This window comes from Filicampus tigris, chromosome 7, assembly GCF_054856515.1.
Source record: "Filicampus tigris isolate MCC_2025a chromosome 7, RoL_Ftig_1.0, whole genome shotgun sequence".
In the NCBI taxonomy this organism is placed as follows: Eukaryota; Metazoa; Chordata; class Actinopteri; order Syngnathiformes; family Syngnathidae; genus Filicampus; species Filicampus tigris.
In genome coordinates this window covers 23,345,586-23,371,604 of record NC_141223.1, presented here as the reverse complement: position 1 = coordinate 23,371,604, position 26,019 = coordinate 23,345,586, and the positions used below count along the sequence as shown (strand labels likewise).

Sequence of the window (26,019 nt, the reverse complement as noted above, 5' to 3'; positions counted from 1 at the left end):
CAAGAGAAAAAAAGCCTCTCGAAGGGAGCCAGCTCCTGATTGGTGGGGAGCCGGCTCCCGTCATTCACTTCAAAGAGCCGGCTCGTAGAGCCGTTACGTCCGCGAACGACACAAGCCTATCTGTCAGTCAGTGAAATGTCCTGTGGCATAATTTATGGTATTACATGTGTTGAACCACTAGAGGTCAGACTATGCCTGTGAGTACAATGTTACTGCAGGGAACACACATAAAACATAAAAAAAAGAAAGAGTCTACACTGTTATTGCAGGCAGTTAAAAGGCGGCTTTGTGGTAGCGAAGAAGCGAACAGTCTTTTTCTTTTTAAAATAACCCAACACAACACATCAGTGGGCACTTGACCCAGTTAGGCATGATTACAGGGACGGCCGAAAACCCACTTCCGTCCTTGCTTAGTCTGTCCTCTTTAAAAAAAACTTCTTGTCCTCTGTCCCCAAAATGGGCATCCGTTCGGGACGGACCATTCCGTCCCTGGTATGGAATGCCCATCTTTGATTATAACGGTGAAACCACATGAATGTAACATCGCTGTGGGGTGAAACCATAGGCCAAAAATGATTCTATACATATTTTACCTTGGTTTTCAGAACGGGGTTCAGTGTACAATGGGTACAGTAGAGGAACGAAGTGCAAGACAAACTGCATATCTTTTTCATAAATTGAAAAAGATTTGATGACATTTAAAATGAAACATTCACTGATGAAATATTTTCCTTTTAGGAAAGTGTGAGATCCAATGTTTGTCTTCGTTTTAGTAAGGGCAGATGCAACCGTAAGAGTTTGAACTAGGGCCCAACCGATATATGGATTTTTTGAGGCCGGTGCTGATTTCGATATTTGGCAGGATAAAATTCCAATAGCCGATTAACCGATGAATTTAAAAAATATACATACTGGTAATTAATAAATTAATTACAGTGTGAGGCTGTTACACTTTCTTTCCTTTACTTAGTATACTCTGTGTGGGAACTGTAATAACCCATCTTATCATATTATATATTGCCCCTTTATTTGATTACAGCAATCTGCCGTTAATAGCTAAAAACCACGACTAATTGACGCCTCCCCAACATTTTTTATAATTGCCTATAGTAATAGTTTAAAGCGTAGGTATACCACTATGATTTGAAAAGTTGAATATCATTTCAAATATCATACAACATAACCCTTAAAAATGAATGTCGTACAGATTTTTTGATTCAGGAAAAATGGACTGTTAAGTGGACATGCAAATGCAGTGAAGACTCTCCCCAAACAACCCAAACTAAACCTGACATACCATACAAAGAAAACGTGACTGATAAGGCTTAAAGTGGAAGTCAAGTCAAAAATGTTCTTTTCAACAGAGGCAGGCATCGTCAGTCTGTCACTAGGTTCCCGACAGTATTTCCAGCGGACCCGCATGGGCCCAGTCCGTCCCTTGTCGGCGACAGCCAATCGGCGTCGAGAACATCATTTCCACGTCACACGCAGGTGCCGCACAAGCAGACAATAAAGGAAAAATATCAACTAAAAACAACAGACAAACACACATACAGCGTGCTGATTGGTGAAATAAAAACAATAAGGGGCAAAGGTCATTGCTTCTGTGGGACCGAAAGGTGCACAACACTGTTTTTAATTTTCTTTATTTGGCTCTGTGTCACATGGTACCCGTAAGTCCGTTCTCGACATCGTTTGGCTGACTTGGATCGACCGGGCGGGCCTGGAATAGTGACGAGAGCTGACAGACGGACTGGCGAATGCCCACCTCTGCTTTTCAATAATGCTATGTGTCCCCATTAGTCTCAACACAGAACAGTATTCTGATTAACTCATTCTATCCCAATGACGTATTTGTATGTCATTTCACAATGGGTCTGAAAAAGTCTGGTACTGAATGACTTGCTATTGCGAAAATAAGGTAACGTCGTACTGCACTGGAATAGAGTAATTGCATCTCCCTTTATTTTAATGCAAAACATTGCCTCAGATTTTGCCTTAAGAACAAGCTGAATTCGTAAACCGTGGTTCCACTTTGTTAGATTCCATTATGCTTTGCCAATTTAACTATTTGTCGCATGTAAACCGTACATGCAAAAGATAAGAGTGAGTCACTCATTAGTGTCCAAATAATGTTTACCCTGAGTTAGCCCGGTTGTGTCTGAAGCACAGCATGTTTGTACGTTTTTGCCGGCCCCTCTGCACATGTGAACTGAATACGTGTCAAGTCTCCTGTCAGGCTCTTCTTCTGCACCACATTGATGACCTTAGAGATGGTTTTCAGAGTTGACTAGATATGTCCTGCATGACAGCGTGCCCTCAAATGTCCTTTTATCGTGTTGCATGTATATTGGAATGCAGTGTGTGTCCCCATTGAAGGGTCCATAGACGGATTCTTTCCTCTGAAACCTGAGAGAATCAAAGAAGAAAATGCTTAAAAGTGGTTGAAAATAGCTGTTCTCACACACTAATTGTTGACGCAGAAACCAAAACACGACAAACAAGTCACTTGCTCAACATGGCGGATTCATTTGCATCCAATTTGTCCGTTTAGATGAGAAAGTGATGGCGGATGACGAATTCACGTGCGACCTCTTCCGCTTCCTGCAGCTGCTGTGCGAGGGCCACAATAACGGTGAGTGAACGTTTCGTCCAAAGGCTGGATTTAAACTACGGGTCCAAATTGCCTATTCAAATCAAATCACATCAAAATGTATTTATATAGCACTTATCATATATGGAAATGTAACTCAAAGTGCTGTGCAATAAAAACATCCAAAATACAAAAAGCACCCAAGGGGAGCTAATCCATGCTGAGAGGAATGACAGCCCACAGGGGGCGCCACCATCACAGAGCCCCACAATTAAATGTAAAAGGCATAATTAAGCTGTGCATCCATTTGCTACTGTTTATAGAACAGAATGCTAAGTTTTTGTTCAACTTAACGTTCCCAGATTTCACACTGAGTCAGTGCATTTGTACTTAAATAAAAACTGAGAGCAAAAAAAAACAACCTGAATTGAACATGAGGCGTGCAGTGTGAACTCAGCCCTAGTGAGCCAACGAGTGTGCCCCTCTCATCTTCTAGACTTCCAGAACTACCTGAGGACCCAGACTGGCAGCACCACCACCATCAATGTCATCATTTGCACGGTGGACTACTTGCTACGACTACAGGTGAGCGAGCACACTGTACAATTTTTCAAAAAGCTTATTATTAACTTTGTTTAGTGGACATTATTCTACAAAGCAATAATATAACACTCCATTTTTTTAAATTAAGAAATATATTCCGCATGCCATTACTTTGTACTCGTTATATAAACCCATTTTTTCTAGTGTGGTTTCCAGTTCATGTACCCCTAAAAAATGGTAAAAATTTTAAGTGTGGATGAAAAGGCGAAAGCAGTAAAAATCTATCAATCAATCGATAAATAAATAAAACTGCATTTCTGAAAAAAAAAAACCTCAGTTATGTGGTCCGAGTTTCCTTGGTGTAATGAACAAATTGTTTCTTGAGCAGGAGTCCATCAGTGACTTCTACTGGTACTACTCAGGCAAGGACATCATTGACGAGCCCGGCAAGAGGAATTTCTCCAAAGCCATGACGGTGGCCAAGCAGGTCTTCAACAGCTTGACTGAGTACATCCAGGTATGAAACATTCAGACCGCCGTGCTTTGACATGTGGTCAGTGGTTGGAAGTAACAAATAGAAATATCTTGTTACCGTACTTAAGTATTTTTTTAGCTATCTGTACTTTGCTTGAGTATTTTTTTCTGATGACATTCTACTTTCACTCCCTAGATTTAATTTCAGATTTAAATCCATATCTGCATTTTCTATTCCATACTTAGACAAAATAGGCTTGTTTTTTTCAAGAAGTTACAGTAGGTGCTACTTCTTTCGTGTTCCAGTTAAGAGGTGAGCGGTCGCAGTTTGAAGGTGGACCGGTGGGTCTTTGTAGGAGGACTGGCTGACTCTAAAGTCAAGTGGATTACAGTACTACTGTTTCAAAGTGCTGCTGCGTAAAGCAAAGGCTTTACCTTTGCCAGCTGCCTGCAGTCAAAAAAGAGGGACATAACCTTCATTTGCTGACGCAATAACAACCGACATGCGCCATGTAACACAATTTTTTTCCCTCCTTAGTATAATACTATGTATGTTAAAAAAAAAAGATTTTGTGTTTTCACGTTATCACGGGTATATGGAAATTAATTATTGCTAAATACATTTTTACCTTTCAGAGCCTTTACTCTTTTGTTTTACTATACCAAAGTTGAAGCATTACTTCTACCCCTACCAAAATCTTTTTGCGTGTGTCCTACTTTTGTCACCTCTCGTGTGACAAGAGGTCCAAGTTCAAACGTGTCTTGTCCATCAGGGTCCATGCACAGGCAACCAGCAGTCATTGGCGCACAGCAGGCTGTGGGATGCCGTGGTGGGCTTCCTGCACGTCTTTGCTCACATGATGATGAAGCTAGCTCAGGTAAGACACATCTGATCTCCTGAAAATCACCTGCATATTCGCCAGTTACAATTTGTGAATTCACATACTTGCGCCTTTTATTTTTGGGGAATCTATTCTAGCGAGTATGATTATTTCTCTAAGACCTACCGGTAATATGTTACAAAATCGCATCAAAGCCCATAATAGGGAAGTAGTAATTGTTGTCAATCAAGTATGCCAAAGTGATGCATCTCGACTGTCTAAAAATCTTTGTATGTGTTGGGGAGGAGCTAACTTCAGCCCAGGTTATTATTGGAAGTTACAGAGGCTTGTATATGCTTTACTGAAATTAAATCACCTATAAGCTATTACTCTTTAACTCATTCACGCCCGGACATTTTCAGACCCTCTTTTACCCGAATGTTCGAAAAAAAATTGGAAAAAATATAAATCAATTCTACAGCTGGGATTGGCTCCAGCACGCCCCGCGACCCTTCTGAGGAAAAGCGGTATCGATAATGGATGGATGGGTAAATCAATTCTTGGGATTGAATGGCTTGACTGTGAAAAGACCAATAAATACGTCAATGGTAGCGAATGAGTTAAGGGCAATGTTGTAAAATGAGTTCGAAATTATTTTGAAGTGGTTTGATCATAATCTGTGGTTTAAACTATTAATTGATATAAACAATTATATACAGTATAGGGTTAGTGTTTTTTTTTATTTGTCTTTGTACTGTGCTCACTTTATTGACTGTCTTTGTAAAGAGATGACTAATTTTTTCAACTCCTTCTCTTATCCTCCAGACTAAAGTATGTATCTATTTGAATTATTCAAATTTGGTTCAATTAACTCTTGACCCACCACCAACGCCTTGTCCCCTCCCCTTCATTACTAGATTTTGTTCCTTTGTTCTCTTAACCAGGTTGTTTTGGCCTCTTTATTGGGACGTTGTATGTTATTAAATGTTAACAAAATGCATAAAAACACGAGGAACGTTTTAAATAGGTTATATTGAAGATGATCCAGTAATGATGGTCGAAACAATCTTAATTAATAAACATTATCCTTCAAAATTCCCTTAAAGAGGAAGTCACCTCAAACGTTTTTTACCAGATTATGTTCTATGCAAGCCCACAAGTTGAAACAAGGCCATTTTGTCAAATTCTGTCATTTTCTGTCTGACTGAAAATGACATTAGAGTTGCTCAGGGCTCTGCTAACATCCAATCATGACTCAGCTTCAGAAAACAGGTGAACCGTGATTTACTTGAGCCCTGAGCAACCAGGATGTCACTTTTAGTTGACAGAAAGCGGCAAAATGGCCACACCCTGAGATGTACAAAAACGGGTGGATTTTACTGCTTAACTCACAATACACAAACACAATATTAATTGTAATGCCGTGTTTCGACTAGTGGGCCTGCATAGAACATATTTTTGTAAAGAACATTTTTGGGTTGACGTCTCCTTTAACCCTTTTGACTGTCTAGTTTCTGATCATATTCATGGATTTACAGTAATGCAGCCGGCCTAATCCAAGAGTCTGCTGTTGTTTAACTGACCTGTGCCTGCGTGTTTGCTTTCAATGGTGTGTGTGTGTGTGTGTGGGGGGGGGGGGGTGTTGCTCTTATAACAAGCAGCTAATGTTTTTGACGTTGCTCTTTGACATGTTGGTGCGTTGCTAATTTATTGACTCTACTCAAAAGGTTTAGAAAAATATATTTATATCGTTCATTTTACATCACATTTCCACATGTGACTTAGTACAATTCAGCACGTTTTTTTTGCCACTTAAGGACTGTAATTAAATTTCATTTTGAGGCTGATATAGTAATAATAGAATTAGTGAAAATTGATAGGTAACATTTTTTGTATCCCTGATAGATGCATCCTGATCCAGGACAACAAAATGGCGTAAGACTCTTTTGTCCACCCCAAGCAACGCCATCCCATTTGAAACAACTACTAAATGCTCCTACATTTCATTCCACACCAGTCACATTTTCAACTGCTTCTGCACTGTTTACATTTCCCACCCATCCATTTCCTTTCCCCTTTTGGACTTTTCCTGTCAGCAAAAACATTATGTAAAGCTAACAATCACTACATATAGTTTTAGTCTCATTTTATTCAATTCCTCCTTCCCTAAATGTGAAAACATCACAAAGAAGCAGATAGTCTGATAACATTCTTAAGGGGAAGTCAACCCAAACATATTTTTTTCCAGAATATGTTCTACGCAAGCCCACTAGTTGAAATATGGCATTCTGATCAATATTGTGTTTGTGGAATATAAGTTAAGTGGCAAAATGCACCCACTTTTAGCCATCTCAGGGGGCGGCCATTTTGTCATTTGTCGACTGAAGATAACATCGAAGTTGGTCGGGGCTCAGATAACGACCAATCACGGCTCACCTGTATTCTGAAGCTGAGCCATGATTGGTTGTTATCTGAGCCCTGAGCAACTTTAGATGTCATCTTCAGTCAACAGAAGTGACAAAATGGCTTCCCCCTGAGCTAGCTAAAAACGTGTAGATTTCTCATATTGCACAAGCGTAATACTAATCAGAATGCCGTGTTTAGACTAGTGGGCCTGCAACGAAAATATTCTTGAAAAAAATATGTTTGGGTTAACTTCCACTTTAAGCTTTATATTTTGAGGAGCAGTTCAAGTCAAAGTCAAGTTGAGTCTCGTGAATACCAAGTCAAAGTTGGCATGAATGAATAAATGACTCAAGAAGACACAGACACAAGCATTTATGGGTAGCAATCTGATCTTTACTGAGACGTTATTTCCATGGTCAGTGTACAAGCAACTCAAAGAAGCCTACTCTGATTTTTGGAATCATCAGAAATAATCGAACCCATGAGGATAGTTTTTTTCCTTAAAAGGAAGCTCACTGTGTAAACGTGTACATGTTTTTGTATAGTTACACAAAGGGGCAAAGTGACCTTAACTCTCTGATGCGGGCTCACCTTTAGTTTTTCTACCCTAAAGTCAAGTCGGGGCTTCCAAAATTTTGTTCCCAGCAAATCCAAATACTGTGACTTAATGCTGACTCAAGTCAACTCATATGACTCTTGTGTCTCACCTCTGGAGTCCAACAGTATGTGTAAACACTTTGGAGAATTTCAGTTTCTGTTCATGATGCATGCAGCAAGATTCATGACCTGGATCCCACGACAAAAATGCCCACAAACACTCCAAAAGTCTTTGTATAAGACTAACCTGAACAGGAGCCCCAGTACTTTTGTCCATATATTGTCCTTTTGCTTCCTTTTGTGACCTGGTGCAGGTTTTTAGCAAGTGCTCAAGTTCACTATCTGCTTCCATGTGCCGTGTGCGTCTTCCTCGCTACCGGGCTGTGATCAGATTCAGGCTAACCGGAGAGGCTGAGGTGTCAGAATTCCCAGTGTCTGTCTTTCTGTCCCACTTGCTGCCACGTGTGATCTTTGCTGTGTTAAAAATGTATTCTTCTTCCTAATAACTGCAAACCCAGGATCATTTTTGGAGTAGAATCCCCTGTGAGGTAGCGTCTCTCAATGATTTACCTTCCATACTGATTTTGGAATTAACAACTCCTCTCTAAGGACCTGGTGTATTCCTAAAGGGAGAATCTCAAAGGAATATTTTCTCTCCACTATTTGTTCTTCTCCGTGTTTCGGCTTCTCTTCAGGACTCGAGTCAAATCGGGCTGTTGAAGGAGCTCTTGGATCTCCAGAAGGACATGGTGGTGATGCTTCTGTCTCTCCTGGAAGGTAAGACGTCACCGCCGTGTGACTTAAGAGTAGCGGAAAAAAGGGTTTTGCCATCTCTGCTTAACGTATTGACTGTGGTGGGCGTTTTGTTTAGTCAACTGGAAGCTAACCGTTTACTGCCACTGACATATATACTCGTCAAATCGTTTTTTTTTTTTTACTGGATGGAAAAGGGTCTCACCCAGCCGGTCTGTCAAAATTCAATTTTATAAATTAAACCAAAAAGCATTTTGACACTTTTTAGTCAGAAACCATTATTTCTGGTGATGTTCTACTGCGGATTACTAAGGAAGGGAAAAAGAGAAGAGAAAAACTTTTTTTTTTTCCTGGTGAAAGTAGTCGACTCATTCTTTTGGTAGGCTTGGTGCTTATTTTGTCACAGAAGAAAATATTCTATGGCTCTTCAAAGATTAGTCAAAATGCTGTAAGATGCTCAGCAATATTGGGAACTTCCACCCTCCTCCCTCACCCTGCAGGCAACGTTGTGAACGGCACCATCGCCAAGCAGATGGTGGACATGCTGGTGGAGTCCTCCAGCAACGTGGAGATGATCCTCAAGTTCTTCGACATGTTCCTCAAGCTGAAGGACATTGTGGCGTCCGATGCCTTCCGCGACTACGTCAGCGATCCCCGAGGGCTCATCTCCAAGAAGGATTTCTCCAAGGCCATGGACAGCCAGAAGCAGTACTCCCCCTCGGAAATCCAATTCCTTTTGTCCTGCTCCGAAGCCGACGAGAATGAGATGATCAACTTTGAAGAGTTCGCCGACCGCTTCCAGGAGCCGGCCAAGGACATCGGTTTCAACATCGCCGTCCTCCTCACCAACCTGTCCGAGCATGTGCCTCACGACACCCGCCTGCAGAACTTCCTGGAGCAGGCCGAGAGCGTGCTCAACTACTTCCGCCCCTTCCTGGGCCGCATCGAGATCATGGGCGCCAGTCGCAAGATCGAGCGTATCTACTTTGAGATCAGCGAGGCCAATCGCAACCAGTGGGAGATGCCGCAGGTGCGCGAGTCCAAGCGGCAGTTCATCTTCGACGTGGTCAACGAGGGCGGCGAGAGCGAGAAGATGGAGCTCTTTGTCAACTTCTGCGAGGACACCATATTTGAAATGAACATCGCCGCCTCCATCTCGGAGCCCGAGGCGGACGGCGTGGAAGAGGAAGACGACGAGGAAGAGGAAGAGGAGGCGGCCAAGGAGGGCGACGGCGGTGAAGGGGAGGAAGGCAACGGCGAAGCGGAAGCCCCAGAGTCCACCTCGGCCTTTGCCGACTTCCTCGCCAGCGTGGTCAACTTCTTTAACATGTTCACCTTCCGTAACATGCGCCGGCGCTACCGCAAACTGCGCAAGATGACGGTGAAGGAGATGGTGATCGGCCTGGCCACGTTCGTCTACACGATCATCATGGGCATCCTGATGTTCGTCTATAGCATCTGCAAGGGCTTCTTCATGCTCATTTGGAAAGCGCTCTTTGGCGGAGGCTTGGTGGAGGGCGCCAAGAAGATGACGGTGACCGAGATCCTCGCCAGCATGCCGGACCCGACGCAGGACGAAGTTCACGGCGACTTGCCTCCCGAGCCGGGAGCGAGAGAGGTTCAAGATGCAGACGGAGCGGCCGACTTGGATGCAGGGGTAGGCGAGGAGGAAGAGGAGGACGGCGAGGAACGGGAAGGTGGACGTCTGCCTGGTTTCAACGCTCCCGGCGGACTTGGAGACTTTGGGGAGACGACGCCGGAAGAACCGCCCACTCCTGAGGGCACGCCACTGCTCAAGAGGAAGCCGGTAAGTAGACTCCATTAATATTATGGTGGCTGCTCGTCTTACTGTGATTCCCATTGTATGCGTTCCTTGCCACAGTTGACTACGGCAGGTGAAGGGCAGGAAGAGGAAGGAGGAGAAATTGCCGAAACTGAAGAGGCCGCTCCAGAGACAGAGAAAGCAGAGTAAGTAGTGGACTGAGTGTGTCTACCATCATGCGTTGCATATTTAGATTCTAGGTCAATATCTGGGTGGCTAGCATGTCTTGGAGAAGTTCTATGAAAAGGTGTACTTGCTTCATTCATATTTTTATTTTCATCTACGGAGCCATCCGGTTTCATCCATTGCTTGTTAACTTGTCCATAACGGAGTTGAAAGCGCGTCACTTGTGACGTTCGCAGCACTGAAAGCGTTGAGAAGAAGCCAGAGAAGACCGAGCCCGAGCCTGAAGTCAAGGAGGAAGAGCCCAAGGTGCCCGAGGAGCCGACTGTGAAGGCGAAGGTGAAGAAGGAGAAGAAACTGGCGGAGGAAGGCTTTGAGCTGTGGAATGAGCTGGAAGTCCAGAGGATTAAATTCATGGTGAGCAATTCACGGTTCTTCGGGGCACGCATAACAAATTGTCACATTGTTTAAAAAAAGTGCATACCGACATATGGGGAAACGACATAATAAACCAATTACTCCTCTCTATCTTATCTTGAGTGAATTCATTTACAGTGGTACCTCTACTTACGAAATTAATTGGTTCTGGAAGAAATTTCTTAAGTAGAAAATTTTGTAAGTAGAGACGCGTTTTCCATGTAAATGCCCTAATCCGTTCCAAGCCCACCAATATTCAGACATAAATGTTTTATAAAGCATAAAAATGCATCAAAACATGTATTCATGTTACAATTAGATTATTGCACAATAAATGAGAGTTGTGCATAATGTAGAAAGAACAGCAATTTATAGAGTAAAGAATAAAAATGATAGTCGTTTACCTTTTAATTGCTGTCCTCATCGCTTTTTGCCCTCTTTGGTTCATGTTCTCTCTCAGAAGTGGTTTTTGCCTGGCCTTTTGTAAAGAACTAATTTATTAACGTGGCGACTGTCGATACATTACAGTCGTATTCTTTGGCGAGACCAACCAAAGGAATCCCTTTTTCATACTTTTCTATTATCTCTTGCTTTGTTTGTATGGACAAAAAAAACGATTTTCTCCTTTTTTTCTTTTCTTCGTTTCTAATTCACGTAAAACTATCGGAACACCTCATGGCCCGAGGGGCGAATGACGAGGACGCTGCATAGACATATCCATCACATATCTATCAAACTACCTGTCTATCTACACACATAGACACATACGGTAGAGGTCCCTCTTAGCCAATGGGATGCCAGGAAGATGCTAAGTAATAGCCAATGGCAGAGCAGCTATGAGTATGTTGCGTTCAGGAAACTCTGGAGCTGCGAGTAGCAGCCCATACTTTTACCTTTCGTATCCTGAATTTTTTTTCATCACAAGAGGCAATATTTTCCTGTTGAGGCGTTTCGTAACTTGAAAATTTCGTATGAAGAGACGTTCGTAAGTAGGAGTACCACTGTATGTTTTTAAAAAAGACGTGTATTTTCAAAGGCTATTTTTGGGGCCTGCCGTTATCGAATATTTTTTAATTCGGTTATTCTTTTTTCACTGCCAGCTGGTAGTGAATTAGTTATCTCATTCACTGCCATTGACAGCTATATAAGTCAAAAATCCAAATCCAGTTCTTACTGATTAAATGATAATTTTATGTGCCATACTTAAGAGTAGGGCTGTTCGATTTTGCCCAACAAGAAAATCCCGATTATTTTCTCTCAAACCCGATTTTCCGATTACGATTTCATTGTAAAATAAAAAATAATGTAAAATGAAGTATTTTGAATTGAAACTTAATTTTTCTTTCTTTGAACTGAAAATGCCAGTCAATTTAACTTAATACACACAGAACAATCCATTGGGATTAACAGCATTTTACTTACACAGTAGATTTCAGATCTGTTCTTAATTAAACCAATAATGAAAGAAGAAAGTGCATATACCATCTGAAACGAAATCATCAACATGAGAGAACGTCGTCAGTCAAGTCTGTAAACCAAAAAGTGTCAGCCAGTGATTTTGCCAACCAGCTAGCGACTAGCCTTTCACCTTTCTCCCTAGTCTTACTTAAACATAAATCAATGATTAGTGCAAAACTATCACTCAATAATACAATTCACTGTCAAGCTTAAGTACGGATGCATATATTCCGGCTGGACCAGAGGTCCGTTGTAGAGGAGAAAATAAAGGGACATCGACTTTCAGACATCGAGTTACTTGCTCACGGGTTGTATTGTACATGTGGGGCACAGACTACTACAGATCTATATTTGCCCGATTTATTAACTAAACGCTCACTTGCCTGAGCAAATAGCAGAATCGCTGGTAGCCATGGATGTTGTTGTTGTTACGGACTGCGCGCTCGTGGGAGGAAGCGGAAATGCAGAGGAAACTACGGTGGCTTAGATAAGCACAAAATAAACAATTCGAACGTGCCCGATTTGAACGTTATTAAAATCGTTTTATCCAGAAAATTCGGTTACGGTTCAAAATCGCTTACTCGAGCAGCCCTACTTAAGAGTTACATACAACAGAACTGCACTTTAAAATGTGCTGAACTTGAAAAGTAAAAAAAATTTACTCTACTGGAATAAAAAAAAAGACTGTATGCAAAGCTCCAAGCTTCATTTTAATGTTTGCTGTATTGTATAGTTTATAAGGTGTACATTTTATTTGTATTTAAGTTAGTGATCCTTAAGTACCACTACCACTAGAGAGATCCTGCATACCACTAGTGGTACTCACACCACACTTTAAGAATCACTCGATGACTAGATGAAATAAAAAGTGTCATTGGTCCAGTAATTTCTTCTATGTCCTTGCAGAACTACCTCTCTAGAAACTTCTACAACCTGCGCTTCTTGGCCCTTTTCATCGCTTTTGCCCTCAACTTCATCCTGCTCTTCTACAAGGTTTGCTTTTGGGCTGACTAACTGAGAAAAAAAACTGTGATGACATTTTTGTTAATTGATATTTGATTTTGATTATTATTAAAAAATTGTAATAGTGTTTTTTTTTTTTTTTTTAATAATTAACAATTGCAATTCGCCTTGTCAGCATCCCCGTGTGTCCAACCTCTCCAGGTGTCGGACAGCCCACCAGGCGAGGAGGAATTTGAAGGATCCGGTCTGTTTGAAGGCGGCTCGGGACTGTTTGAAGGCTCCGGCGCTGATGAGGAAGGATCCGGATTCGAAGATGGAGGAGAGGACGACGAAGACGAGGGCCCCCTGTATTATTTCCTGGAGGAGAGCACTGGATACATGGAGCCCGCTTTGGCGTTCCTCAGCATCATCCACACCATCATTTCCTTCCTCTGTATCATCGGCTATAACTGCCTCAAGGTGAAATGTTTGACTTCTTCTAAATACTGTCTGACACTTTTAAGGCCTGATCGATTAATTAGCCGGGTGGCACGGTGGTTGCCTGGTTAGCACGTCCGCCTCACAGTTCAGAGGTCGTGGGTTCGATCCCGGCCCCGGCCTCCCTGTGTGGAGTTTGCATGTTCTCCCCATGCCTGGGTTTTCTCCGGGTACTCCGGTTTCCTCCCACATTCCAAAAACATGCATGGTAAGTTGATTGGACACTCTAAATTGCCCCTAGGTGTGATTGTGAGTGCGGATGTTTGTCTCTGTGTGCCCTGCGATTGGCTGGCAACCAATTCAGGGTGTCCCCCGCCTACTGCCCGAAAACAGCTGGGATAGGCTCCAGCACGCCCCGCAACCCTTGTGAGGAGAAGCGGTATGGATAATGGATGGATGGATGGATGGATGAATTGGCCATCCGATTTTCGGCTGATATTATTCTTATAAAAGTGGCTAAAATCTTTTTAAATAGTTTTTTTTCACACGTTAACACATTACAACACAAAACAAAGGTAATGGCATTCATACATTTCCCCCCCTCCGCACCCACCAAAAAAGAAGCAAAAATCTGACCTTATTTGCAGGCTTTTTTTCTCTCTGTTGTAAAGTTAATTACTAAAGGAAAAAGTACGGTAAAATAGTCATGTCGTCTGCCTGTGATTCCTATCTGTATTGCTGTAAGCATTAAGGGACCAATAAATAATTTATTTCATTCATGATATCATTTTTAATTAATTGTCGATTTAATCGTTTATCTGAATTTTATTCTGCCTGATATCTGAATCGGCATCAGCCTTTTCAAATTTTATGAAATTTTTCCCATCAGTTTGTTGGCATTTCTTCCGGTACATGCATGTGGGCATTAGATTTATTCACCCAATCAGATTTCAGCCTCGTTGTGTTGCCACGTCACTTTAATCTGCCCATGGTTGTCACGGTCAGCTGTGTTGGATAGGGTTGTCACAATACTAAAATTTCAAATTCAATATCGATACCCAGTAAAACATTTGATACTCGATACCATGTTTGATACTGCGCTGATAGAAAAATGACAAATACTTTAAAAGGCATACAAAATATGTTTATTAACATGAAGAGGACCGGCTGGTTTGGCCCTCCTGCCGCCCTCCTACTAACCATACTTAGCAGCAATAAAATGTGGAACTGCAAGCAGAATCACAGTGAGGGCTCTCCTGACTGCCAGAGGCTGTCTGCCGGGTAGGCCGCGCTGCTTGCAGAGTGCGAGCGGTGGACGCTGCGGGCACTTGCACCGTAGTATCGATACCATGACACATTAGTATTGTAATCAGATACGGCGTGTAAATATCAATACTTTTCAAAGTACTTTTAACTTTTTACTTTTAAGAACACTAGTACTGGCCAGTGTAACCATATTTTTGGGGGACTATTTGAACAGCAATCGGCCAATTTTTGCAGAATTTAAAGAGCTAATATTGACTGATGAAATCGTCCGGCCAACGTAATTGATCAGGCACTACTCACATGCATACACTATATTCATTGCAGCATCTTAGTGAGTCACTTAGAGTAGTAGTGATGGAAGAATGCTTGTGGCTAGTCTCATTCTCAATGCAGGTTTATAAGCAGCCTTAGAACGCCCTCCTGCGGTTGTTTGGTGTATTGTTTGCTGACGTTGAAAAGGAAAAAAATACAATATAATGTGTAAATAATTTCACACATAAGTCGCTCCAGAGTATAAGTCGCACCCCCGGCCAAACTATGGGAAAAACTGCGTCTTATAGTCCGGAAAATACGGTACTAGTTTTTATCAATTAATTGAATTGCAGCATTAAATCATGATGGACAAACTGTTTAATGTTTTACATTGTATTTAATTGTATTTTCTCTGTTTTTATAACGTATAATATTATAGAGTGCTATTTTGACACAAACAGAACAAAAAGCTCTTTCCGGGGGAAGGCTGGATGACACAGCATAGCTGTGTGCTTTTATACTGCCATTTTTTGTGGTGGTTTCGATAATTGCCGCCACAGTGGTGCTATTAGGAGGTGGGTTATGTCCCTACTGAATGCCCCGGGTACCAAATGCAAATTCTTGAGGCAAATCATGCAAAATGACTTTTTTCTTGACTCCTCTCACCATCTAGGTTCCTCTGGTTATCTTCAAGAGAGAGAAAGAGCTGGCAAGAAAGCTGGAGTTTGACGGCGTCTATGTGACGGAGCAGCCAGAAGACGACGATATCAAGGGACAGTGGGACCGGCTGGTGCTCAACACTCCGTAAGAGTGCATGTTTCACCAGAGCTGGCCCAAAGCTGAAGCCATCTAAGCACCTGCTTGGGGCCTTACGACCACTAGATCTGAATCGGCTACCATTGGAGATTAAAAACCATGCATGGATACAATATCTACTGTTATGTAATCAACACTCCACAGTTGCAGCAGTCTAACACAAAGTCAAAGTAAAAATTTTAGAAGTGGGCCAGCTCTGTATTTTTCCTTTTTGCTTTTCAGTATTCACATTGCTACAGTACATGTCTAAAAGTCAAAATGTGACTTGTAATCACTCATTTTTTTATGACTGCAGAACTTTCCCCAACAACTACTGGGACAAGTTTGTGAAAAGGAAGGTGAGTTCTTCAGTTTTTGGTCAAAGTGTTTTCATTCAAGAGACTGTCACTGAACGGATTTTTAATATCTTTAATTTGATCTTTTTTGCCCTGTTGGCAGGTATTGGATAAATACGGCGACATCTACGGAAGAGAGAGGATCGCCGAGCTGCTGGGCATGGACTTAGCCTCCCTGGATGTCAGCGCCATAACGCACGATAAGAAGCCTGAGCCTGACAACTCGGTCTTCAACTGGTATGTTTGCACTCTTGACGTTTTGTGGTTGGGTACTCGAATCGCACGATTTGACTCGAGTCAGACTTGAGTCGCCAGATTTAGGCCTTTGAACCTTCCTGGCTAAAACGTCGGACAAGGTGACTTGACATAGACTTGGTATTTGTGAGACCCGGCTTGACTTAGAAGTGTACTTCTTGTTTGTCTACTTGACTTCTTAAAACAAACGAGAAAGTCCAGTTGCCTGGATTCCACATTTGCGGGTTATCATGAACTGGATGACTGACAATTTATATCTTCTTCTCTGCAGGATAACATCTATCGACATCAAGTACCAAATCTGGAAGTTTGGCGTCGTGTTCACGGACAATGTGGGTTGAAGAAACCAAAGCATGTGGATTTGAAGAGCGAAATTGCATGAAAGATTTCTCTTTCTTCCCCTGGTAGACCTTCCTATACCTGGTCTGGTACATGCTCATGTCCATGCTGGGACACTACAACAACTTCTTCTTCGCTGCTCACTTGTTAGACATCGCCATGGGCGTCAAAACCCTGCGCACCATCCTGTCCTCGGTCACCCACAACGGAAAGCAGGTGACGAAAGAAATATTGTAGCAAACCACAAACAAGGTTTTACAGTTTGAAGATTTATCATTATAGTTAGTTTTTAGTTCGTTTTGACTTTTTTTTTTTTGAATTCAGTTAGGTTTTAATCCAGTTAGTTTTTAACTCATTCACTGCCAGACATTTTCAGACCCTCTTTTACCCTAATGTTTGAAAAAAATTTGAAAAAATTATAAATAGGTTCCTGGCATTTAATGGCTGGACTGTGAAAAGACAAGTAAATTTGTCAATGGCAGTGAATGAGTTAATGAGAACAAGTTTCTTTCTTTTTTATTTTTTTTATTTAAAGGCTTCATTTTAGTTTGTTTCGTATTGGTTTTAGTGGTTTTATTTATTTATTTATTTAATGTTTGGAGTGTTTCTTGAGTGCAAGATAAAAAAAAAATGTTACTAAGTATTGTGTAATAAAATAACTACAACTCTCAATTGAATGTTTGGACCACGAAAGCTCATTTATGATATTAATTGACAATGACGAAACAAAAAACATTTTCGCTATAATTAGGGTTTCAGTTTGTTTTATAAAAGTAAGATGTAGTTTCAGTGAGTTTTCATTTTATGTTTGAAGCATTTTTGTTTTTTATTGTATATTGTTCAAGAAAATGTTTCGGTTTCAGTTGATTTGTTTGTTTTCATGAACTGTCTTGACCACAACACGCTGGTACAGTGGGACCTCGGCTTTGTGATGAATCCGATCCACAGAGTCTGATTAACTAACAGACAAACAAAGGAGAGGCAAGAAAAGCAAAGCTTCTCCTGACTTCTTGTGCCCTCCACAGCTGATGATGACGGTGGGTCTGCTGGCCGTGGTGGTTTACCTCTACACGGTGGTGGCCTTCAACTTCTTCCGCAAGTTCTACAACAAGAGCGAGGATGAGGACGAGCCCGACATGAAGTGCGACGACATGATGACGGTGTGTACGTAGCAGATGTCCCAAAGCATCAGTGGCAATCGATTCATCATTGTTGCCCAAGTTTTATTGTAGTCGATGTACTGTACTGAAATGTTCATCTCAAGTTATTCACTAATGAACTTACACCGTGGGAAATCTTGGCCTGTTTAGTTAAAAACAAAGCTATTTTTCAGTTGTATGAACGTCAATAGGATAATTGTACCTTTTGTCATCGAATGGAAGAGCATTTAAATGTTCTGCCTGTCATTGTATATCACTTGGCATAGATAAAGAAAGATGTACTGTATTTTCCGGGCTACACACCGCACCCACTCTATTTTTAGAAAATTTGGGAAAAAAACGTATATAAGCCACACCTTTATATAAGCCGCACCTATCTATGTTGAAAACTTTTATATTTACTGCATTTACAGAACGATTATGAACTGTAAATGGAAATGGAAATGTATGTACCTGAGCAGATTCTTTCCTAACATTGCCTTTTAACACTGCAGTAACGTTGCTGATTAAAACTGAGCAGAACCAAGGGAAAATAAACCATACTTATCGTCACGTCACTGCCGGCTGCCGCTCCAGTTTGGCAGCTAATGTCCACCAGACTCCACCATCTATTGTTCTGCTACATTCTACATATGCACCTGTCTTGTTTTATGTTAATAAAGACAGCCAATCTAACACACGACGTGCTGCCAACTGTACTAAATCAACAATAGCATTTCACATCGAAACAACAGAACATATGTAACATCAGCCAATGACATTCATGTGCACTTTAAGGCCGTGATACACCAAAACGACGTTCATCAACAGTGACAGACGTTTACCCCCTGTGGCGTCCGGCCGGCTGTTGGCACGTCACGCTGGCAAAAACACACCGCAACGACAGACAGCGACGCTGACCATTAAAGTACCTTCTGCGCATGCATAAGATGTAATACCCCTCCATACCATCGGCGGCGGTAGTCACCATTTCTCATGGTTCGAAAACTCCAACCGTAAAGATGTTGGCCGGGGGCTGATTATAACAACCTAAACAATGCATTCGGCTCTATTCTTCGCTCACGATGAACTCCCTCGCGAAGTAAACCATCACGTCCTTGACAAGGTATTGTGAAATACTTAGATTGTCAACCCTTGCTCTTGTACTTGTAAGAAGATTAAGGCAGCGCAGGCGTGCTCACTGTTTTTCCGCCTTTATCACTTCACGTTGGTGCTCTGCGCGCTGATTTGCTAGCTAACAGCCAATCAGAGTGACCAAATGTCACGACTGGCGGCGCCGATTCAACAAACGTAAACGCCCCCAAGACGCTTACAGACGGGTTACGACAGGTGGCCACTACACTAATCAGACGCTTAAAGACGCGACAACGCTTAACGACCTCCGACGTCGGTTTGGTGTATCGGGGCCTTTAGGGACCTCCCGGAAAACATAAAATCAAAGGATTACAGCACTTAATGCAATAACCTAGTGCATAGCGCCCTCGCCTGTTGAACTCCTCCACCTGCAGTCACATCCATTTAATGGCAGATGTATTGTATTGAATTGTACTGTAATTCCGAGCGGTGGAAGAAAAATCCACAGAATAGCCGCAGCGGACTATAATGTGTGGCTCAAACCCTAGGAAAAAAGTTGCGGTTTATGTTCCGAAAAATACGGTACTGTGCTGTATTGTGTGTAGTAAGGGTCCCGACTCTCCCTCCCCGCAGTGCTATCTGTTCCACATGTACGTTGGCGTGCGGGCCGGCGGCGGCATCGGAGATGAGATCGAGGACCCGGCCGGAGACGAATACGAGCTCTACCGAGTGGTCTTCGACATCACCTTCTTCTTCTTTGTCATCGTCATCCTTCTGGCCATCATCCAGGGTAGGAACTCGTGGCCCGCCACGCTTTGGTGTCAGGTTTACCAGGTTAGCACATTGTTGACTTTGCTATGTTACCTGACTTCTATGGAGCATACATAATTACCACGTTGAACCCTACATTTATTGTTTCAATACTTGTTTGGTGTGAGGAGAAATAAAACAAATCCCGGAAGGAAAAAAAGCAAAAAAAAACAAAACGGTATTTTTGTTTTCTATTACCAAATAATTGGAAACTGTATTTTTAAGAAAAAAAATAGAGGTCTTTCTTGTTAAGGCCATATCGTTAAGCCCTACTAACTGGAATTTACTAGAGGAGGGGTTCTCGATTATTTTATTTTCTGATCCGGAAAGCCCTTACGAACTTTATGACTCGACGAACCCACTCATTGTCTATGTGCTACGAGGGTTCGAAGACGGCATGCGAGTTCGTCCTTTTACAAAAAATGACTTTATTCATTTGAGAATGCCAGATCCCGGTGGTAATACATCCCATTCATAACAGAGCTTTTAATTCGCCCAAAGCCATAACTGGGAGTAGTAATTGGTTTGTTGTGTTTGGTTTATTGACCTGCTTGTCCCCATACATACTGTAGGTCTGCACTTTAAAAGAGAAGTCAAGCCAAACATATTTATTTTCAAGAATATGTTCAATGCAGGCCCACTAGTTGAAACAAGGCATTCTGATTAATATTGCGTTTGTGGAATAAGAGTTAATCCACCCGTTTTTAGCCATCTCAGGGGGCGGCCATTTTGTCACTTCTGTTGACTGGAAATGACATCACAACTGCTCAGGGCTCAGATAATGACCAATCGCTGTTGAGCTGTTTTCTGAAGCTGAGCCATGATTGGTCGTTATCTGAGCCCTGAGCAGCTTAGATGTCATAGAGGACGCGGGTGGATTTTGCTGCTTAACTCATATTCCACAATTAATGGCAGCGTATTATACGGACCCCCAAGCTACAGCTCGCGGGCCCTCGTTTGAGAACCTCTGCACTGGAGCCCCAAGACTGCTTTGCAAGCATTGTGACCAACAAGCGATTGCGCTCTTTCAGGTTTGATCATTGACGCCTTCGGGGAGCTGAGAGACCAGCAGGAGCAGGTCAGGGAGGACATGGAGGTGAGTTCGCCCGCCGTCACGCTCACTTCCTCTTGTCGACGTTCTTGCAACGTCTTTTCTCTTGTCACACAGACCAAGTGCTTCATCTGCGGAATCGGCAGCGACTATTTTGACACGACGCCGCACGGCTTCGAGACGCACACTTTAGAAGAACACAATTTGGCCAACTACATGTGAGTGTCACTTCTTGGGTTTGACAGCGTGTTTCCATTTTCAGAAGTAGCCAATTTACATTTAGTGTCTGGATCAAGACTATTTACAAGTATTTCCAAAGTAATCCATATCCATTATGATTGGATTGATTACATGAACCAATCCAACTACAGTACACAAGTGTCAACTCAAGCACTTGTCAGATTATGTACCAGTTAAATAACATTTCATGATTTTCATGATCTATACAGCTCTAATGTACCATACATAATTTTTAATGGTCTGTGAACCTCTAAGGTACCATATTAGCATGCTACACTTTCATTTTCCATGAGCTAAACTCAATGGGCTCTATTTTCATGACCGGCGCATCTGCGAGAGGGAGTGCTGCGTCGCTGTGGTCGAGGTCAAAAATGTGTTCAGTCGTGGCCAGTCAAAGCGGCTGCTTTTATTTCCTTTAAATGCGGTGCACTAGTTGCACCCTCGAGTATCGACTTGGCGGAAGCATAGCTGTCTGAGCCGTGAAGTGGTCACTTGGAGACCGCTGAACACAACCTTACTGGGCCGGAGTGCCAAGTTTGTCTGAAACTGATCTGCCAAATTGTCAGACACTCACTGCCAGCCTTGCACTGATACGGAAATAAGGATATTTGCACCATTTGTATCATATGTACTTTGGAGATTTGATACACCGCAAGTGTTTTTATGTGTGCAAGCTTCTATACTGTACTTTCACGTTATGTCGTATATTTGTGTTTCCCCCTCACGCTTGTCTTGCAGGTTCTTCCTCATGTATCTCATCAACAAGGATGAAACGGAGCACACGGGACAGGTCAGCCATTTGCGCCATGTCAAGTCCTCTTGTCTTTCAATTTCTACCTTGCACTTCACTCACCACCATGCACCTTATTTCGGACGTTCGGACCGCACCACAATTAGGACATGTTTTTTATTCCTCAGGAGTCGTACGTGTGGAAGATGTACCAGGAGCGCTGCTGGGACTTCTTCCCCGCCGGGGACTGCTTCCGAAAGCAGTATGAGGATCAGCTGGGATAAGACGGACGACAAACGCGGGAAGAGGGAGATTGAGAAGGCAGACAGATGTGAATCAAGAGGTCAACAATGCTATGCACACTTTGACTGCAGCATCTAATTCAATCAAACAATAACGTGACGGGAAATAGGCCTTTTTTGTAACAACCATGTCCGTAGATTGCCTTGCTTCTACGCGCGCACGCGCACACACTGAATACTGTTGTCAGCGTCACGGCTCATCTACACTCGGAACTGTGCCTGAACGCATCGTGTTCATCAAACAGACGGAATGTGAGCTTGCAGACGCTGTGTTTTAGTGCCTATAACAAAGTCATAGCTTTTTTGTTTGTTTTTTGTTGGTTTAGATGAGAGGGAAGATGTTTTTTTTTTTTGTTGACGCCAGAACGCTTAAGAACAGGGGTTCTCAATTTTTTTTTCTTCAAGAACCCAATTTAGAATACTCAATTCAACCACTGAGAACTAATGGGGTAATGCATTTTTCCCCATTTTGCACGAGAGTGATTACACTGGGCGCCAGCAAGTTTTAATCGGAGATGGTGTTATGTGTCCCTAAATGTATTTTCGACGCCGATTTAAAAAATGTCTTCACTTTTTTCTAGCACATCGGATTTTTGAGATATTTTCATGTTTTGTTTTTAACTTTCACCTATAAAAGCTTGCGCAATTCAGATTTTACCATGCATTGTAATTTATAGTTCAGATGCCCCCACCCCCAAAAATCCATCTGTTGCTTAACCTAACCCTTAATTCACAAATATTACTAAATATATTACTACATTTCATATTATAACATGATGTTATTATACTATCATTATGAAAACCTGATGTGCTAGAGAAAAACACAGGCAGATTCAGGATCAGCACAAAAAAATCATCACCAAAAATTAGGGTTAGCATCTCTGATTTAAAAAAAAAAAAAAAAGAAAATATTTGTTGACCATTGGTATTAAAGGACAAGTCAAAACAAAACATTTTCTTTGCACCAATATGTTGTATGTGCCCCCGCTATATTCTGATTGATATTGCTTTCGTGGAATCGATCCATTTTCATCAAATTTAGGGCGCTGCCATAAAAGTGCCTTCGGGCTCGCATTGCAAACAGCACGTGAATGCGACTGTGCAATGCGAGCCCAAAGGCACTTTGATGTCAATTTTGTTGACAGGACAAAATGGCAGCGCCATGAGATGGATGAAATTAAATTGATTAATCTGCTTAATTCTTATTCCACAAATGCAATGTAAATCATGGCGGCACAAAGGAAATATCGCAAAGAAAATGTACACTTTAACAATGATTGAAGCACTTCTTACTTTGTCAGTCTTGTATCAAATTTTGAACCTCACTTTTTGGGATTTTCTTTTGCGGGAGATGAAGTCTGCTTTCGTGGCCATCTGGGTAATTAGAGGTGGCCTCGTGTTGCATTGATGAATCAGGAAATGTGCTGCTTCCGTTAAAGAACCGCCCCCTAAATGTCAAATGGGAAGTAAGAGTATTCATCTAAAAGATGTTCTTCCTTTTTCCTTAAAAATGACAAACATTCATTCTCTGTGGCTCAATGAGCTGACTAGCTGACTTGCACTGCTTACATTAACAACATGACTGCAAACCTGCAAACAGAGAGAAGCTACTTCCAAAAGCAGTCAATATTGCTATTTGCTTGCTACATAGATTTTTTTCCGATAGCTTTCGCAACAATTTTTACCAAAAGTTTAATTCCTACGAAGAAACTTGCAAGATGAGTTCAATTATTTCCACATTGTTTTCCGCAAGACAAGAAAGGAGCCTGGTGAAAGGCAATTACTTAGTGACAAAAATACGGATCCCGTTTAGTTTTGCATAAGCAGTGATTTGTCCAAATCACCGTTAGATTGCTTTGTTTAATGAAAAACATGCTTTGCCGCCATCTTGTGGCATCTGTTAACAATTACAAACCTCTTTGGGTCGGTGTTCATTATTCACAGCTCGGTCTCTATCCCTCTTGAAAGCTTTTGATTGGCCAAAGGTAAGGAGAAGTATGTTTAATAAGTTTGTTTTGATGGAGGTCTGCATTGAAAAAAAAAAAAAAATGATACAGCGTAATTCTACTGCAATTTCGCAGACCCCCACTTTGAGAAGAATACTCATGGAGAAATGAGCAGAGAATCATCAGCGTGTGCGATTGACGCCATTCAGTATGAATCGGCTGTACAGACACTTTGAAGTCTTATGGATTTATTTATTGTTTCTATGACTGTTTTTGGCCCCTCCGGCTAAAGGAGAGCGAGCAGGAGCGAATGTACGCATTTAAAAACGGCCAAAACGGCCTTTTTGACGAGAAGGCATATTTTACATACGAGATATACATCTATTTATTTTTTCTTTGGAGGATTCCAACATGTCACGTTGTTAGTGGGTAGCTGTGATGTGTGTGTGACGCGTGGAGGAAAATGACTTTGGTGTGCGTGTTGACTCTCAGGTGTGAAGACGCTGCCACCGAGCAATTTTGGCAGCCTTCAAGCCGTCACGTTGACTGAACTCTGTTTTGCTCTCACAATAAATGGGTTCACTCAACAAGCGTGGGAGCAAGTGTCCTCATTTGCGTGCGCACCTCTACTTTGACGACATGATGTTGTCAAAGTAGTCTGCATTGTTGAGAAACCAAACATACTGTACAAATTGATCTGTGAAAAAAAGTAGCGTTTAGTTCCACTTTAAAATTCAATGGCTTGAACAGATTGTGAGAAGCAGGATATTCCCCTTCAATGGTTTTATTTAAAAGAACTGTTTGACGTCGGATGTAAGAATGTTGTGTGGCAAGTATGAAAAAATATCTTGTCTGCTCTGAAAACATACATTCATACAATACAGAAGAAGTTATCATTAGCTTATTTAGCAAGTTTAGTTAGTCAGTTGTCAATGTTAGCAAAGATACAAAGGAACATGTTGTTTTAATAGTATCAGTTAATAGAATTTTTTTTTCTTTTTGAAAAACTTTTTTCCATTATGCCAAGTTATTGAAATGGGCATTATGTGTGAATGACAGAAAATGTTGACCTTTGTTCTTGAAAGTCAACGCAAACATTTTTTTTCAAGAATATGTTCTATGCAGGCAGCACGGTGGTCGACTGGTTAGCACGTCCGCCTCACAGTTCAGAGGTCGTGGGTTCGATCCCGGCTCCGGCCTCCCTGTGTGGAGTTTGCATGTTCTCCCCGTAACTGCGTGGGTTTTCTCCGGGCACTCCGGTTTCCTCCCACATTCCAAAAACATGCATGGTAAGTTGATTGGACTGTCTAAATTGCCCCTAGGTGTGATTGTGAGTGCGGATGTTCGTCTCTGTGTGTCCTGCGATTGGCTGGCAACCAATTCAGGGTGTCCCCCGCCTACTGCCCAAAGACAGCTGGGATAGGCTCCAGCACGCCCGCGACCCTTGTGAGGATAAGCGGTATGGATAATGAATGAATGAATGTTCTATGCAAACCCACTAGTTGAAACAGGGCATTCTGATAAATATTGCATTTGTGGAATAAGTTTTAATCCACTCGTTTTTAGCCATCTCCGGGGGCGGCCATTTTGTCTTCTGTCGACTGAAAATGACATCACAACTGCTCACAACGACCAATCAAGGCTCAGATTCAGAAAACAGGTCAGCCGTGGTTGGTCGTTGTGAGCAGTTGTGATGTCATTTTCAGTCGACAGAAGACAACATGGCCGCCCCCAGAGATGGCTAAAAACGAGTGCATTTTGCTGCTTAACTTATATTCCACAAACGCAAAATGAATCAGAATGCCGTGTTTCAACTACTGGGCCTGCTGGGAACATATTCTTGAAAAAAAAATGTTCTGGTTGACTTCTGCTTGAAGTACATTTTAGGGTATCTGTACTTCGATTGAAGTACTTTTGCCACCTTTGACTTTCTGGAAAATATCATTTGCAAAATGCTTGTAAAATTGCTTCGCCGCAATTGATTCTGTGTCGCACGTTCATGATTTCTGCCGACTTTAATCGAAGTCAAACATCAGCTGGAGGTAAAACTTGGATG

The 26,019-nt window shown here is 42.0% G+C and overlaps 1 protein-coding gene across 10 annotated transcripts in view; it reads left to right on the top strand.

Annotated features, from left to right (window-relative positions):
* The window catches only part of ryr1b (ryanodine receptor 1b (skeletal)), a 121,551-nt gene extending 96,998 nt beyond the window's left edge, over nucleotides 1-24,553 (top strand). For 5 of the 10 annotated variants that reach the window (XM_086036375.1, XM_086036378.1, XM_086036373.1 and 2 more), the window contains 23 exons: nucleotides 2,555-2,635; nucleotides 3,090-3,178; nucleotides 3,525-3,653; nucleotides 4,384-4,488; nucleotides 6,337-6,366; nucleotides 7,953-7,982; nucleotides 8,130-8,211; nucleotides 8,688-9,994; nucleotides 10,070-10,155; nucleotides 10,372-10,549; nucleotides 12,914-13,000; nucleotides 13,172-13,429; nucleotides 15,579-15,709; nucleotides 16,017-16,059; nucleotides 16,160-16,293; nucleotides 16,583-16,643; nucleotides 16,720-16,866; nucleotides 17,676-17,810; nucleotides 19,518-19,674; nucleotides 20,726-20,790; nucleotides 20,863-20,963; nucleotides 21,724-21,775; nucleotides 21,904-24,553. In XM_086036375.1, coding sequence (XP_085892501.1) covers nucleotides 2,555-2,635; nucleotides 3,090-3,178; nucleotides 3,525-3,653; nucleotides 4,384-4,488; nucleotides 6,337-6,366; nucleotides 7,953-7,982; nucleotides 8,130-8,211; nucleotides 8,688-9,994; nucleotides 10,070-10,155; nucleotides 10,372-10,549; nucleotides 12,914-13,000; nucleotides 13,172-13,429; nucleotides 15,579-15,709; nucleotides 16,017-16,059; nucleotides 16,160-16,293; nucleotides 16,583-16,643; nucleotides 16,720-16,866; nucleotides 17,676-17,810; nucleotides 19,518-19,674; nucleotides 20,726-20,790; nucleotides 20,863-20,963; nucleotides 21,724-21,775; nucleotides 21,904-21,999 — 3,584 coding nt within the window. In that variant the 3' untranslated portion in view covers nucleotides 22,000-24,553. The remainder of the gene's footprint in view (nucleotides 1-2,554; nucleotides 2,636-3,089; nucleotides 3,179-3,524; nucleotides 3,654-4,383; nucleotides 4,489-6,336; nucleotides 6,367-7,952; nucleotides 7,983-8,129; nucleotides 8,212-8,687; nucleotides 9,995-10,069; nucleotides 10,156-10,371; nucleotides 10,550-12,913; nucleotides 13,001-13,171; nucleotides 13,430-15,578; nucleotides 15,710-16,016; nucleotides 16,060-16,159; nucleotides 16,294-16,582; nucleotides 16,644-16,719; nucleotides 16,867-17,675; nucleotides 17,811-19,517; nucleotides 19,675-20,725; nucleotides 20,791-20,862; nucleotides 20,964-21,723; nucleotides 21,776-21,903) is intronic. The other 5 variants (XM_086036382.1, XM_086036380.1, XM_086036379.1 and 2 more) reach the window with 2 other exon arrangements.
* Nucleotides 24,554-26,019: the final 1,466 nt, after the last annotated feature.